Source organism: Electrona antarctica, assembly GCF_951216825.1.
Source record: "Electrona antarctica genome assembly, chromosome: 7".
NCBI lineage: Eukaryota > Metazoa > Chordata > Actinopteri > Myctophiformes > Myctophidae > Electrona > Electrona antarctica.
In genome coordinates, this window is record NC_136812.1 from 42865149 (window position 1) to 42881479 (window position 16331).

Consider the following 16331-nt stretch of genomic DNA (forward strand, 5'->3'; position numbering starts at 1 on the left):
TACTCAAGACAGGAGTTTATTTGTTGTTTACATGTTAGTTAATTTATCCAACAAAAGACCCGATAACCACATTCTATAAATGCTGTCACTGAGGAAATAATTTGATATGTTTAGACTGGCTGCATATTGCATTTCATCAGTTTTTAGCCTTACAAAACAGTTGGCCGAAAATGGTAAATTTCATGAAAATCTCTTCACAGGCATTTATTGAAAATGTTTTCATTCTCAGAAATGTATGTCTTATAAGTCTCAACATTGTAATGTGGATTTTTAATACCAAGTTAGAGAACATGTTCAAATTACTGCCCATTAAAAACAACACTTATCACAAAGAAAAAAAGAAATACTTACCTTCAACATAAAACAAAGAAAAGTGATCACCAAATCAAACTATGAACAATATTATCATAGCATCTTTCAATTACATCTCAAAAGGCAGATGTTGACACCCACTGTACAGTGAGCTTCCATGGGACAAGATATTTTTTAAATCCATACAAAACTAAATCGCCACAAGATGAGTGGAATAAAACGTAATGCTACCACGACAGTCATCAAAATGGGCTTAAAAAAAGAACAAAGTGGACACAACCTCCTCATGGCAGAATTGTTTCTCTTACAGGATCAGACATTAATGTTCAGACATTTAATATACTCTGGGATGTAGGCGGCGTTAAAAAGGCAGAGTGTAATAACAGGTAACAAGAAGGGAATGGATTCACCGTCTTTCTTCTTTTCATCGATATATGATGTGTACACTACAGTACTGCAAGGCTGGGATTATAAAGAACAGTATAAATGAACTGGCTGGGTTTGTTTACTTTCCTTTTCTTAGAACACAACATGCACTTGTACTAATGGTTTGTTTTCCTGTTTTAAGGGCTGTTCTTTAAGGGCTGTTCTTTCTTTTTTGAACTGGAGCCAGAATGGGATGATCCGGAGGACTGGCCGCCGCGCCTGAAATCACACAAAAACAACCACGGGAAGCAGTCAGGTGAGGAAGCTCAGTTATCAAACCTTCACTTATGAACAACATCAGAACATGCACAGTGCAACACTGATATGGAGATGGTAAAACTGTAAATATATAATTTTCAACGATCCCATGAGCAACATAATGAGGGAAGTTAATAACAATAGTAAGAGTACACCACTTGTGGTATTCCACAGAAACCCCAAACCTTTCGGACGATTGGGATCTAGAGCGCTTCCGTTTCTTCCCAACAGATGAAGACCTGGATCGACTGCGTTTTCCACTCCTCTCTGGCGAGGAGGAGGGCGAGTGAGACCTCTTCCGGGGAGAGGAGGGCGAGTGCGACCTCTTCCGGGGAGAGGATCCCTTTCCAGACCTCGAGCTGGATCTTTTAGAGGGGTAAACCAAGTAGGGAAGTCAGTGAGGCTGGGGACACACCTCGAACTGGGACAACTATTTTATCAAGCTTCACTGAATTGGAGCACTGACATAATGCTTCCATTGTACTAGAAGGCATTTTGACCCATGCTCTTTGAATTAAAGAGAATAAAATATGACCCATGGGTAGTTTTCAGGGCCTTTCAAATTATGCTGACATAACTGCTCAAGGCAACCTGGTCTGCAGGCCAAGTCAGCACTTCCACTCGGACGCTTGATAAATAAAGACCCAGCTCTCTATTCAGGGCTCTGAGGCTTTGCAACATCAAAGATTCAAAGTCAGCAGATTAAAGGGAACTCCAACATCTGCATTATTGATAGATGGTCCTAATTATACCCGGTCTAACCCTAAATTAGTCAGGTGAATAAGAACCAATTGAATAATTTACAAGTTGGCATTGGCCTTATAATTAAAAGTAGAATTGATCTGCATTAAGTGGTAGATAAAGAGAATGTGGTATTCTCTCTCCTGTACTTCAACTAGCGGCTAACGCAAGGTGGGCTCCGGAGGCTTTGGCCCAGATACATACACTCTCTCTTTTAAAGCGAGAGAATGCATGTCACCTCATTCACCTGGATCGGGACCTGGAGCGTGAACCAGATCTGGAACTTGATGAGCTTCTAGAACGGGATCTGAAAAACAGAAAAGACCCTTTTCCAATATCTTCTGAACCAGTTGAAATGGGAGGAATTACATTGTGGTTCACATAACAATGGATCAGGTTTAACAATTACATTTGTATTAATCTACAGCACCATAACATAACAGTGCGTTATGACACTGTTAAGAAGCAGTCCTAAAAGGTCCCTGCACACTGGACGCGTTTCAGATTTTTAGCAGCGTTTTTCCGTCCGTTTTCCAAAAAACGCGTCCAGTGTGCAACCACCTTTACTCCCAAGATGCATATCCGTAACAAACGAGTAAATCTGCTGTCTAATGAAAATGCATATAGTTACAACTCCAAAAAAATAAAATAAAAATGAAGCAGTTTCTTTTAAATGGCTGAACTACTGTATACAGTTCTACAATGAATCCATCGACAACGTGAGCTCTCTTCATTTGAAGTCATAATACACACAGCGCTGAAAACCAAGAACAAGGACGGACTTTGCGTTACAATATATTTGAATTATGAAAGGAGATCATTCACACAAACATGTCTTACACCACAGAATGGGGGACGGGTCAAATAAAAAGGTAAAAGGAGAACATCAACACCACTACAACAGGACATTTATAAAATGACATGGATCATTTAAGTTAGAAGGAAGATTGAGCTGATACTGACATTTTGCCTGGAGTTACCCTTGACCTGTACCCTTTTACCTGGACCTGGACCGGGAACTGGAGCTGGAGGAGCGCGACGACGAACGAGAGCGAGACGAGCCAGAGCGACTGTCCTTTTTCTTCTTCTCTTCTTCTTCTACTACTACTTCTTCTTCTTTCTTCTCCTTCTCCTTCTCCTTCTCCTTCTCCTTCTCCTTCTCCTCCTCCTCGTCAGCGTCACTGTCCAGTTGGTACTTAGAGAGGTCCCCGTCTTCGTCGTCGTCATCATCATCCTGAGGATTTTGATTGATTTGTTACATTTAGGGCTGGGTGCAATAACCGCATACCGTATCGAGTTCATAACTGCGATTCTTATTTTTTAATTTAAAATGTTATGCCACGATATTGTAACCCATTTTTCAACCTGTGCCAATTGCCTAAGCTGTAATACTCTCCCTCTGCCAACCTGGGGAGACCCCCGAATTGAGCTCACGCTTCCTTCAATGCATGAGGAGTGAGCAGGCCGCTTACTGCGCCCCTTATATGATTATTATATATATATTTTTTACATTCAAAACAACGGTTTGAATGTAACGAGGTGTCGCACAATATCTAAAAAAAAATACATACCGCCCAAGCCCTAGTTACATTGTGGGCTGGCCGCTGGTGGGGATTTAGAGTGTGCGTGACCGATTTGTGCTACGCGTTTGATACACAGGAACCTAAAAGTAAAATCTCCACCATTTCTCTAGTGAGAAAAAGGTTGATTACATTGTTTATCATCTGTAAGTAAGTAAAAGCACCGTGTGGGTTAACTATTTAAATTCATCACATCTGATTGCCAAAGTCACGGTTCTGAACCTAGGAGCATTGAGATTTTTACAATGATTTAATTAAACCGATCCATCGCACTTGGGATAGAAATGTGTGGCTTCAGCCACTGAAACTCACATCTAACTTGTATTTAGAAAGGTCTCCCTCTTCATCATCCTCATCGTCGTCGTCGTCGTCATCTGCAGCAGCAGCAACTTTTGGCGGTTGTTTCTTTTCACCTTTTTCGGTTTTCCGGAACTTTTTCTTTTTCCTCCCAAACTGTGAAACAGACACAAATGCTCTGCTTGTTGCTTGGCACAATGCAAACGTCATCGCTCAATGGCTTTGAAAACAGCAAACACTCACACCAGGGAGAACTAAATACCTCCATGCTATTCATCCAGGTCCATCAGGTTATTAATCAGATAATACACTTGGGCAAGGATCTGAACATCCACTGATTCATTATCATCGTTTAGAAAAGAGACAGATAGATCTTTATTTATCTTGCTAGGGATGGATAAATACAGATAGGGGTAAGTGCATTGGGGTATTGCAATTATATTCTATTTATCATCCCAATAACACATATGTGTGCCTTGTCAGTGAGGAAAACTAGCATACCGGTATGATGTTCAGTTGATTTTAATGATTTAGATGAGATGGCTTTGAAGACGGTACAATAAATGACCATCATCTTTGACCAGAAAAAGGAAGACCCTTTTAGCGGTTCCTGCTTTCACTCAATAAGAATTATCCTGAATACATTTTGAGCATTTTATTTGCGTTCTATTTAATTACAGTTCAGTCTATCACCAACACTATGATTATTATAATAGCCTCTAACTGAAGTAATAGCTCTGCCCAAGTGCTCATTCTAGAATTGCATAATTCAACGATTTACATTTAAATGGGACCACTTTCAATGCAAGATAGTTATTTATTATCCCCACAACGGAAGTTTCAGTAGCGGCATTCAATATACACAATAAAAGTAGCCTCTACTTTGAGGATGGTAAACTATAAATAACTACCAGTACCCAGTGCAGTGTTTTCTCAGAGTTCCACGAAGACATGAACAAAAACATTCCATCAGTGCCGAGATAACTCAGGATTATGAACCGTCACTGTGGGTGTGGCATTGGCGTGCGCACGCTTATGCAACACACCAAAGGTCCGACATGCGGAAATTACCCATCGCTCCCGACATGCATTCATTGGTCCGACGACCGACACGCGTTGCTCCGTGCTTGCAGTTACCGGTAGGTTAGGGGTAGGTTGTCGGTCTAATGACAGTCGGACTGATAATATGTCGGAACTAAAGCCTGTATCCGTCGCATTGCTGAAATGGGTGTGTCTGCGTCACATATAAATTCTGTTGACAAATGAGCAAGTTTACTCATTATCTCCCATGACAGTGTATCTCAATGGGATTTCACCTGTGTACATAAAGGTTAAAACACAACATCCCCATTATTTGGAGAACGTAGTACACTGGATACAGAGAACAGACAGTTGGCTTAATTAAATGCAATTGTCTTATTCTTTTTTTTTTAAGATTTGTTTTTGGTTGCTTTTTTGCCTTTATTGATAGTTATTAGTGAATATTGACAGGAAAGTGGGAGAGACCTGCAGTAAAGGTCGGCATGAACGGGACTCGAACACGCAACGCGCTGTCAGGCCAGAGCCTATATGTGGCACGCGCCTGGACCACAAGGCCAGCAGGCACCCAATTGTCTTATTCCTAATGTGGAAAGGTTCATTAACTTTAAGGACTATGGCCATAGCAATAAATATTTTGCATATAACTAATATGGATGGGTGGAAAATGATCAAGCTTCTATTCTTATCCAACAGACGTCCAGGCCATTAAGGGGCCGTTCCACTAATCTTATCCGAGGGACAGGCCTTCATTTTCCCATACATCTGCTAGCCCGAGTCCCTCTGTTTTTAATGGAGGTATTTCCTGAGAGAGGGGAACAGCCTAGGACATCCTGTGCTCTGTGTCTCTCCATAGGATCCCACTCAAACACACCTCTGTTAGATGAGTACTATGTGGAGACGCGTATCCTACAGGGAGACACAGAACCCCCCAGGAATGCCATTTACCCCAGGTACTATGAGTAGCTGTAGGGAATACCAAAAACATAGTCAATAGCACCCGCAGAATAAGCCATTTGGCATTGGCAGATAAGCTTTCCAGCAGTAGAAAGGTTATTGCCAATAGGCATTGTTGCAAAAGAGAAATAATCTACCCAATACAAATTTCAGAATTTTTGTGTGCCATGATATATATAGAGAGAGGTGAGGAGAAGGGATGGTCCTTGCGGATTGTTCAAAATATGCAAAAAGTCTATTGTCTATTTGCAGGACAACTATGCCAGTGCTCCACCAAAACAAAATAAACGTTGCAGTTGCACCAATAAAGTGCTTCACGATAAGATATAGAAAGCAGCATCATCATATCACATGCTGCTTGTGATTTCCATTTGATTACTCAATTCAATAAATAAATTGAGTGGACCTCAAACTTCTATGAATTCTCAAAACTACTGATTCCATGTCAACCGGTATTCACCTCATCATATTCACCATCAGAATCTTCCCGCTCAATGTATTCCACATTCTCCCTTTCATTGAAGCCTCCACCATAGCCTGAAAATAGAAAACGGAATAAACAAAATGGGGAACAGGTATTCAGAGAGGAGAGAAATTAAGTTCAAATTTGGAGTTTAGTTACCTGTTCTCTCTTCCAGCTTGGCATATTTGGGTGTGTTGCACATGTTGCACTCTGACCTCCTGGCCCAATTCACATTGCCACATCTTCAAGAAGGAAGTACAGGGTAAATACAATTAATAGATCAGAATATAAGCTAGTTTTTTTTATTGACCGACATTGTTATTGACAAAAATGTACATGAAGCACCAGAGCTTATTTCCATTGTGGTCTTGTACAGCACAATGTATAATGTAATGTCTAGTATTGTTGTAGCACAATGTAATAGTGTTACCACCAAGTCAAGATAACATACGTTTTACATTGCCAGTCATTTGCACTGAAAAGGCCTCGACTTTTCTCAGCCAGAGTTTTCCCAATCTCTGTCCCTCCGGCCTTCATCATCTTTGCCTCTGTGGTTTTCTCTGTACAAGATAGGAGAGCATTAGTAAAAGGTGTCATTTGAGATGATGGGCATCATGTAGGTAGGTCTACTTAATGCTTACGAACACTCAAGTGTCTAATGCATTACCCCGATTGCATCTGTTACAACTTGTCCGCCTTGCGAAGTTCACATTTCCACACCTGCAAGAGCATGAATCAAAATAGCACCAATTACTTCAGTCCGTACAGCGTACTGCTACCAATCATACATTCTTCCTTCTAGTAGCAACTGTGGCAAGAACAACATTATTAATTGTACTTTTGTCTGTCTATATTCGCCAAAAAAAAGCTGATCCACAAGTAAGCTTGCAGATCTGCCACTTTTGGCGAATATTTCCCCCAGAAAAGTACTGATGATGGGGTTCAAGTGGTAAAGATAGCTTTAGGCAGCCATAGTGTTGTTTATGAGCAAGTGACTTGCAATCCGATATAGCAGAGTAGTTGAAATCCTTGGCTGCGACTACTACTACTACTACACGGTCCCAACACACGTCACCCATACAGCTGCTGACAGGGTAACTTAACTGCATGCCTCAGCACGTCACGTTACATATAAGATATTTTAAGACCGGTTAGTCAAGTAAGGTTACAACAACATCTCACATTGTTCACATAATAGAGCATAAAATCTTTACAATATAATCATATGACAAATTAAGAATAATATCAGTATGTGGTTCATAAATATACAAGTCTGTGGTTCATGGGTTTTAAACTTGGGATCCAGTGCATCAGCCAGTTTGGGTTTTGTGTTTAACATGTACGAGGCTGAATTTGACAGTTCCAACAACAAAATGTTTACTGCATTATAATTCAAGACGTGACGAGGCCTGGGAAAAGAGACACCTTTTGAGACATTTTCAGGAGCAGCTGGCTGCACACCCTGCAAAAACAACCCCACGTTAAGCTAGCGAACAGTAGCCTGCGGTGTAGTAGCCAGCATGATGATAACCCCTACGGCTAAACATGAAGCCCGAAAGTGACTGTTCCGTTTGATCCTGAACTGATACTTTGCAGGACCTTAACAATGAAGACTAAGGTTTGCCGCTAACTAGTTTGCTAACGCTAACTAAAGCAAAAAGTAAAGTCAACGTGTAACGACAGGCCTTTGGAACTAGGCTAGCCAAGTAGCTAGCGTTAGCGTTGTAGCAGCAGCACAGCCAGCAACTTAACAAAAATGACTTCCAAATCATGCAGATAATTGCCAAGCGGGGTATGCACGTTTGTTTTATAATGTGTGAAATGCGAACGGCGCTTACTTTTTATCGGGACAAATCCAGTCCCCGTCGCTAACTCGAAAACTCTTCCCCGACCCGGTCCCAGTCCCAGAAGACGACATGTTTATGTACGCTAACTAGCTAACACGCTAGTTGTGTGTGTGGCACTGGCTCAGTCACTCTGGGAAGAGTTCACACAATGAAGAAAGACTAGCCTATGCAAGAGAGTCCCCACCCCCCTGGCAGTCAGAGCGAGTAACTACACTTCATCATGTATGTTTCTGTGATTAAAATATTAGCATTTTTTTAAGCACAGGAAAGTACAGGTAGTTGGTGGAAGAACAGGCAGTGGTAAAAAAAAAAAAGGTACTCAATTACAGTACAAGCAGTGGTGAAAAAAGTACTCAATTGTAATACTGCCATGTAGCCCCATAGGGGGGCAAAATCGGTGAAAAATGTGGGCATTCTTTTTTTTTAAATCCCTTGGTCCACACATTCCTGGGACATGTGAGAATGGTCCTGTGAAAAAAAAAGAAGAATAATAATACAAAAAAATAAAAAAAACTTCATGGGTGTATGGGATCACTCTCACTAAACGTAGGTGAAATTCACCCAAACACCTGCCTGTAGAAAAAACTGGGGTGTGGGCAGGGAAACAAACCTACCTTCTATGATGTCACTTTTTTGTGGCATACTGTAGTGTAGGAGATCGAATTGAACCCCTTGTTTAAGCCAAATCTGGGTTGAACCCTCTGGTGTTGTGGTTGTGGACAGTGTTGACGTTTTTGGAAGTAGTTTGGTACATGCCATGGGTGTCTTAATTGGGTGTTATAATAATAGGTTCTCAACGTTTTCATGGCGTGACCCCCACAATAATCATATTTGAACTTGGGACACCGCACCCCAATAAGCATTTGGAATTGTAGGAGTTGAGGCATGACATTTGGTTTGACATGTGAAAATAGCAGATCTACAAGCTCACAATGCACCGCAACCAACGCATGCATCAGGTCAGAACCTGATGAAGATCCACAACAGGATCGAAACAATGTCAGATGAATATTAGGTATTATTGTACCTATCCTGGTGAGCAAGCTATATCCATCTTTAAACTGAAGTCTCTTTAGCCCATCATGCACCTGTCCCATTACTGGACCAATCATTTGAAGATAAGACATGGGTGAAGAGCTTCTTTAACCACTTCCAGTACAAATCTACCAACCAAATCTACAGTATAAGCTCACAATGCGTTGTGATGCCATGCATTGTGAGTTTGTAGATCTACTATTTTGTACTATTGCTATTGGTTGGAAAATCAATCAGCATTTTTAAAAGCAACTACGCTGCTCCAATACTTTAGTACAAACGTGACAGAGGAACTTTCACTTGTACTTGAGTGATATTTGAATAGGGTATACTTTGACTAAAGTACTGTCCACAACAGTAGCATGTGCAACAGTGGTGGGAAATTACCTGAAAACCAACCAAAGAAAAGAAAAGTTTATGTAGTGTGTGGGTGTAGTGGAAGACATTGCATTGTTAGATGTGATTCATAAAATAGGTTCTACGCTTATATTTAAAATGATTTAGTGAAGTAGACTTTGATGATATCACAGTATAGCTGTTCCATAGCTGGGTAGCGGATGGAAAACTGACACAGACCAGTACAGAACTTTGGGAGATGTACTGTAAATTTGCCTGTCTTGTAATTGAAATGGTGCACATCACTGTTGAACTGAAAGTAGGCTTTACAGGGCAAAGGAAATTAAACTGGCTGAAACAATACTTTGAAAATAAAGTTGCAGGTTTGGTATTTATTTAAGTAAGAAAAAAAAGAAGTAAATTATAGTTGTAAAAACAATTTGTTTGAAAAGAGGGGCAGAATGAGCAGACCAATCACTTTATGTAGCGATCCTGCAGAATCTTTTTTGCAACATGTGAAGTTTGTGAAGATGTGTAGCTCCCCAAATTATATTGCAATATATACATTTTTGCTATAATAAAGAGTTACAAGACACGTATTGTTATGAAACGGCCTAGCTGCCTGACTCAGTGACAACACATTTATCTGCATATTGCATATTGATAACCATGTGACATGATGATTGTCTACTATTGCATCAGAGGGACTGACTGGATCCTCACCCACCACCCCAAAGGTTCTGTCAGATAAGATTATACTAAGATCCCCTGACCGGTTTAGAATGGAGACTTCTAGAGGCCTTAGAGATGGTCGCCCTTGAATCATTACACTTATGATGAATCAAACTTTGGAATTTGCCAATAATGCCATTTAAAAAAAAACTTTATTTAGCAGTTGTTCATATACCGATATTGTAAACATGTACACATACAAAATACAAAAGACCACATAAAACATACAAACACAGAACCCCCCATGCTCCCCCTTAGGCTCTAAAAAACTAAATCAAAACAAAACAAAGTAGTGCAGTAAAGCAGGACAAAATACAGATTTAGGCAGAGACATCTCCTTTTACCTCCATATGACAGGGACTTTTCATACTACCAACAGTGCCTTAGTCAGACACAGTTCGGAACAGTTTAATTAAAGGAAAAGTCTTCAACAAAGTCTACAAAGGGACTCCAAGCCAAAGTTTTTCTGGGCACTCTATCATTAGATTTTGATATTTTATTACAGACATGGCTAAAGTGTTTTTTCCAGCATAGTCTTTCATGAAGAATTACGCCAAGGACAGTTGTTGATGTAACCAGAGAGATTGGGTCATCTCCTAGACAGACTTGAGAAAAGAAAGACAAAAGAAAAGAATGAAAGCGATTTTTGGAACCCACGATGATCAGCATCATATGTTGCAGTTCCAATTGTGTCCACTAGATGACAGTTAATGTCAACTATTAACTCTTGCACGGAGTGTAGTGTACGGCAGATAACAGGAATGATCGGTTGCTTGTTGTCAAGTTTGCTTGCAACAAACATTTTAGTGAGGGTGTGTACTGTGTGTGTGTGTGTGTGTGTGTGGGGGGGGGGGGGGGGGGGGGTGATGCGTACTGGCAAGTCATCTAATTATTCTAATATGAGCAATGCATAAGAGACTAAACAGGCTTTTTTGGGGAGAGAGAGAGAGAGAGAGAGAGAGAGAGAGAGAGAATTGGCTAGTGGTCAGTTTGGTGAGAAAGTGATTGGTACCAGTTGTTTACCACTGTGTTTTGTGTGAACAAAGACTGACTGTCACTCACTGTCCCTGTTAACATATTTACATAGATTAATATTTATTTAGAATTGTAGAGAGATATTATTTATGACTATATATATTTTCATCTCAACGAACCCAGGCTGTTGTATTTGGCAAAAGTTGTAGAAAATAAAATCTGCTATTTTTGAACAGCCAACAAATAAATAAAACAGGACTCAAGTGCTTAAAGTTAATCCTTTCTTATTTTGCAGGGGACACCCAGACCACATTTTGGGAGCCAGTGATTTATTACAACAAATACTTAGTCACGAGGATACTCCTGCAGTTGGAGACTTTCATGCCGAAATCTGATATACCAGTCTCAAGATTCATTCAAGATGATCTTCATTGTGATGATCATCTCAATATAAGAAAGGTCTGCACAAATCACTTTAATAAAAACAAAGATACTCCAGTGTCCATCCTAGCCAATACAAAGCTGTATTGATACAGGGATATAGCCTATATATATTTTTTAAATCGATTTAATCTGCAACAAGGGACTCTGAACCTCCTTCCAGAGGGCAGTACTCGCATGTAGAACATGGGATGGGTCAGTAAGCATCCTATTGGCTTGCCTTAGGGTAGCCAATTTGTAAGCAGACGAAGCACATTTTTAAATGATTTCACTGTAAGTCCTTATAGTTGACAAAAAGATCATATTTTTACTGACTTGTTTCTTTTTCAAGACTGAAGACTGAATGATAAATTATTCGCTTCCTTTTTGGAAAAGAATTGTGCTACTGTATAGTGTACACTACAGTATCCAATTATTGTACAGTAGCTTCATAGCAGGGGGTTATTATTTGGGAAGTAGAGTCACCATTTCTTGTCAGGAGCCAAAGATGTTAATGAGGAGGAAGTAAAGCCTTTGAAACCCCCTTTAACCCATTCTGGACGGGATTTTAAGCATTATGTTCACTTTAGCTATTGAAAAATAGCAGATCTACAAGCTCATAGCGCGGCACCGAGTGCCACGCTACGAGCTTGTAGATCTGCTATTTTTTGAAAAATTGTGAAAATGTGGCGCAAATCTTTGAATATATATTCTTTCAGGACGAACGTTTTTAACTCAAATCTTTGCTTCTGGGGAGGTCCCTGGAACAACATATTTTGAGATGGGGGTTGGCGGCCAATTACATATATTTTTGGGTGTCCTTGACATGAAATTGACTGACATAGAAACAGGGTTTTTCAGAAAACTTTAGAAGACATTTTTAGACATTTTTAGAACCGTCCTCAGGTTTAAATTAGTTAAAAATCACCCTAGTAGTAACAGCCTTCAGTCTCGAGAGACCATGGCACAAGCGCACTTGGATTGGATCAGGTGGAGCTGAGCCTAGCCTATATAGCCAGTCTGATGTCTGTCAAAGTCAAAGTGTCCAGGAGGTGTCTGTCACAGCTGGTCTGTGACCCTGTGGTCATCCTGCAGTTTCAGCCAGTCTAAATTACTGCATGCTCTCCACAGCACTGTGTTGCAGTTCCTCCTCTCGGTTTTTTGTGGAGGGCAAAAGGAGATTGTTTGAAGCATGTCCTTAATGCTTTGGACAAGACAGGTTCATATAACTGAGCAGACTTGAGATGAACCCAACAAGGATTTTTAATCATACAGCGTTTTAATCATCAAATAATCTGTGAAGGAGACATGCTTGATTTATGATCCTTGGGGGTGGGGGGGTGGGGGGGGGGGGTGGGGGGATATAGCGCTTCTTAGATGAGATTGTAACTCAGCCTCGTTCTGTCACAGGAAATGGCTCATGGACTATCAGCATGATTTTAAGTGCTATCGGGCAGAGCCTAAAAGTTTGTTGCCGCATAAAAATATCTGCCGTTGCTATGCACTGTTATTTGATCATGAAAAGCCGTTCTTTGTGGGCTCTGTTTACTTCATCTTTAAGTTATTTTTCATGGAGGAATCATCTTTTCATCTCAGTGATAGCGGAAGGAAGGAGCCATCTTTGCTCAGAGGTTTCAGCTGAGGATGTGGTTTGGCTCTCAACATCGAATGGAGAAGAATGAGGGGAGATATGAACCAAATGAAGCCATGAATAACACATGAGGAGACACTGCCAAAGCCGTGGTATGTTTGCCACATGGATGGTATCGCCATAAAAGATTCAGTTGGAACTTGGAAGTCAAGAAATTAAGCAACAGTTAAAAAAAAAAAAAATACATTTTGGTGACTTGATTGGCCGCAACGCTTTCCTTCCACCCTTGTCTTTTCCATGCAACTCCAAGCCGAACTGGCTTGAGTCTGGGTCAATATCGCCAAAGAGAATGATTTTTCACGGGTGTCTACTTACAGTACTAGACATCGGCTAGACTGATGGGTTGAGCCTGATTGTGGTTTCCAGGCTGGTGGCCATTTCCTGCTGCAAGTCCACAGCTTTCACACACAGCCACATCTCTGACAGGGGGAGACAGCCATGCAACGCAGGTTGGGAAGGACCTACATCAAACCACCCGGGCTTTCCAGCATTGACAGATGGTTGGGGGGAAGAGGTGTACCTGGAGAGGGGGTTGGGGAGATGGGGGCGTTGCCTGCTCCTGGAGGTTGCTGTTCTCCATCCTCTCTCTAATATTTCAGCATCATGATTCAGGTGTAATCAGGATGGCATGTATTCCCAACATGCAAGTGAATCAACAGCGGGGCTGTTAGTTAACTGGATTTGATTTGATGCTTTGCCCTTGCAAGGTTAGACGTGTCAACGTTCTTCTCTGTGTGTGTGTGTGTGTGTGTGTGTGTGTGTGTGTGTGTGTGTGTGTGTGTGTGTGTGTGTGTGTGTGTGTGTGTGTGTGTGTGTGTGTGTGTGTGTGTGTGTTTGTGTGCGCGCACGCACCTGTGCACGCGTCTCCTCTGGGTTTGTGTGTGCGTGCATGCATACAGTCTGTAGTAGAGTGTAGACCCCCCCCCCCAAGCCCCCAGGGAGGCTCTCCAACATTAAAGCACTCGGCCCTACTAGTTAGAGTGTGAACTGCAGGCGGACCCGTGGGTTTATGATGAGGAGACCCCGTACAGCTGGGGTTTAACATTGAGCACTCGTTTGCACTTCCGCATTTGCCAACCAAAATTTGGTTGGCAAATGCAGAAGAAGAGCGTTCTTCCGGGTGCTTCAAAACGCCATTGAGCAACTTCCACTGACTGACCTCATGCTTCCTTCTATGCATGAGGAGCTGCTTCTTTTCACCTGACAGGGGAGAGTTTCCCAGGCTGGACGTAGCGCGTGGAAGGAACACGTTATTCCGACCAGTTCCTTTCCCCTCCATCAGGCGCCCCGGCTGGCCAGGGGGAGGTAGTTTAGATACCAGGATTATTACTGCATGTTTTTGTGAGGCTACCTACCCTAGGGGACACAGAGAGAACATGCAAACTCCACACAGAAAGGCTCTTTCGCCAACCCCGCCTCAGGTATGGGCACTGATGACGCGGAGGAGGAAACACGACCCAGCGCCCACAGCACCCCCAGCGGGAATCGAACCCAGGACATTCTAACTGTGAGGCGACAGCACTACCGACTGTGCCACCGTGACCCATACTGGACCCATTACTGTATGTCATCAACTATCTATACAGAGCTGGAGTGTTGATCTTTATTTAAGTTATTCAGCACTACAGCACTAAGTTATTCAGCTAAATTAGTGCTGTAGGCTGATGGTGCAGTCATGCCGCTACTCTGCCTTCCGTTTGTGACCATTTCAGCTGGCCAAGTATGTTTCACAATCATTTTGAAACGACCCACACAGTGGCGTATCCAGGAATTACGTTTTGGGCAGGCAAGATCATGTGTTAATTGTCGTCTCCCCGCACACAATCGTAGCACTAAAGGTTTTCAAAGAGATATACCTGCCAGACGTGTAGGATACAAAGGCTGAAAGGCATGCATTTACATTCCAATGGGTGATTGAGGGTCGCGCTCTACCGCAACGGCCAATTAGCTGTCCATTAATAGTTCTCAGGTCTTGTTTTTGTCTTCTTTTTTTCTCATTGTATGGATTTTGGCCAGGCCAGAAATGGATTTGGACAGGCGGACGCCTGCCCTCGCCTTATTGTAGATGCGCCTCTGGACCCACATTAGACCTTTACATGGATTATCAGATTATAAGTCTTTTAGGCCCAAACCACACGAGCTGCAACTCCTTGCAACTACTCGCAACTCCTTGCAACAAAACAAACCACACCAATGCAAATCCTTGCAACTGCCTTTGGGAATAATGGTTGGAAGTAGTTGCATGTTGCAAGGAGTTGCATGCATGGCGGCCCTCTGGTGTGGTTTGGGCTGTAGACCAAATTCCATGTCTACTTGTGAAACATTTTTGCTCATCCCTTTGCAGTCTGCGCAGAATTCTTTTCTCAGCGGGAGGGTAGTTCACCATAATTCTGAACATCTCTTTTTGACAATATCAAAGCGTCAAGTCCAACATATCTTGACAAGCCAGAGAATTGGAGGAGTGCCTTGTGAGAATGTTGTTCTTCAAATGGAAACGGGGAGTTCCACAGATATACTGTTTACAGTTTTGAGAGGCGAGCTCAACTCACACGATGCGTACTGTGTGTACTGTGAAAAATGCAATATCCAAACCCCCGCATCCATAAAAGCAGGGCCACTGGGACATTCTCCAATGTCATTTCTCAAATGTTTTTGTTTTGTCAAGCCCTGTCATTCTGGCTCTTGTTTAATTGCCGCACGGCACTTTTGGGGACCACTTGAAAAGGCAAGAAATCAATATATGGAACCCTCCCTCGCAGCCCGCACTTTAAGGCAGAGTGAGAATAAAACTACTCAGGATTGCCTTCACCCATTCAGCAGCATGCCATGTCTGTGTTTGTAAGCAGACACTCAATATAAAAACACAGCAGCCTAAGAGAATGAACCCTATTTTATTGTACTGTGAAAATAACGTGTTGCTTTTACTGTAAAGGTGAGTTATGTTTGCTGAACCACATTCTTTCATCTTCCAGCAGTGTTTACATTGAGTTTATAAAAAAAAAAAATAGATAAAAAAATTGCTACAATTTGAGCTAGTAATGCATTATATAGCGGCCACAGATTATTTGAAAATTGCTTTTGTCTCTGTGACACATCCTTCTGGCCTCAGTAGACACAATCCTCTGTTGTGTATTCTGGCAGGAAGAAAATGGAAAGATTGAGACAATTATTATTTTTGAGAGAGACAAGAAGGAGAGTCAGAGAGAGAGAGAGAGAGAGAAGGGACTTTGAGACACTAGACATGAGCCAGATTTAAACCCACG

General features: G+C 41.7%; 1 protein-coding gene across 2 annotated transcripts; it reads right to left on the reverse strand.

The window, feature by feature from the left end:
- zranb2 (zinc finger, RAN-binding domain containing 2) lies at window positions 1-8096 on the reverse strand. 2 transcript variants are annotated; one of them, XM_079506223.1, is made up of 11 exons: window positions 7911-8096; window positions 6740-6792; window positions 6524-6632; window positions 6232-6314; window positions 6070-6146; window positions 3630-3770; window positions 2739-2971; window positions 1985-2044; window positions 1320-1361; window positions 1182-1289; window positions 1-957 (listed from the first exon to the last, which is right to left on the reverse strand). In XM_079506223.1, exons 1-11 carry the CDS (start codon window positions 7988-7990, stop codon window positions 876-878), a joined length of 1068 nt encoding a protein of 355 aa, XP_079362349.1. In that variant the 5' UTR covers window positions 7991-8096; the 3' UTR covers window positions 1-875. The 2 variants fall into 2 exon arrangements, with proteins under 2 accessions (XP_079362349.1, XP_079362348.1); XM_079506222.1 differs by having other exon boundaries at window positions 1182-1361.
- Window positions 8097-16331: the final 8235 nt, after the last annotated feature.

What these genes read in the sequence shown, in the direction of transcription:
- zranb2 (XM_079506222.1), bottom strand. Translation starts at nt 7,990, where the DNA reads ATGTCGTCTTCTGGGACTGGGACCGGGTCGGGGAAGAGTTTTCGAGTT. An exon ending in AATGACTGGCAATGTAAAAC is followed by an intron (nt 6,315 to 6,523) that starts GTATGTTATCTT and finishes TCCTTCTTGAAG; the next exon opens with ATGTGGCAATGTGAATTGGG. An exon ending in CAAGCTGGAAGAGAGAACAG is followed by an intron (nt 6,147 to 6,231) that starts GTAACTAAACTC and finishes TTCTATTTTCAG; the next exon opens with GCTATGGTGGAGGCTTCAAT.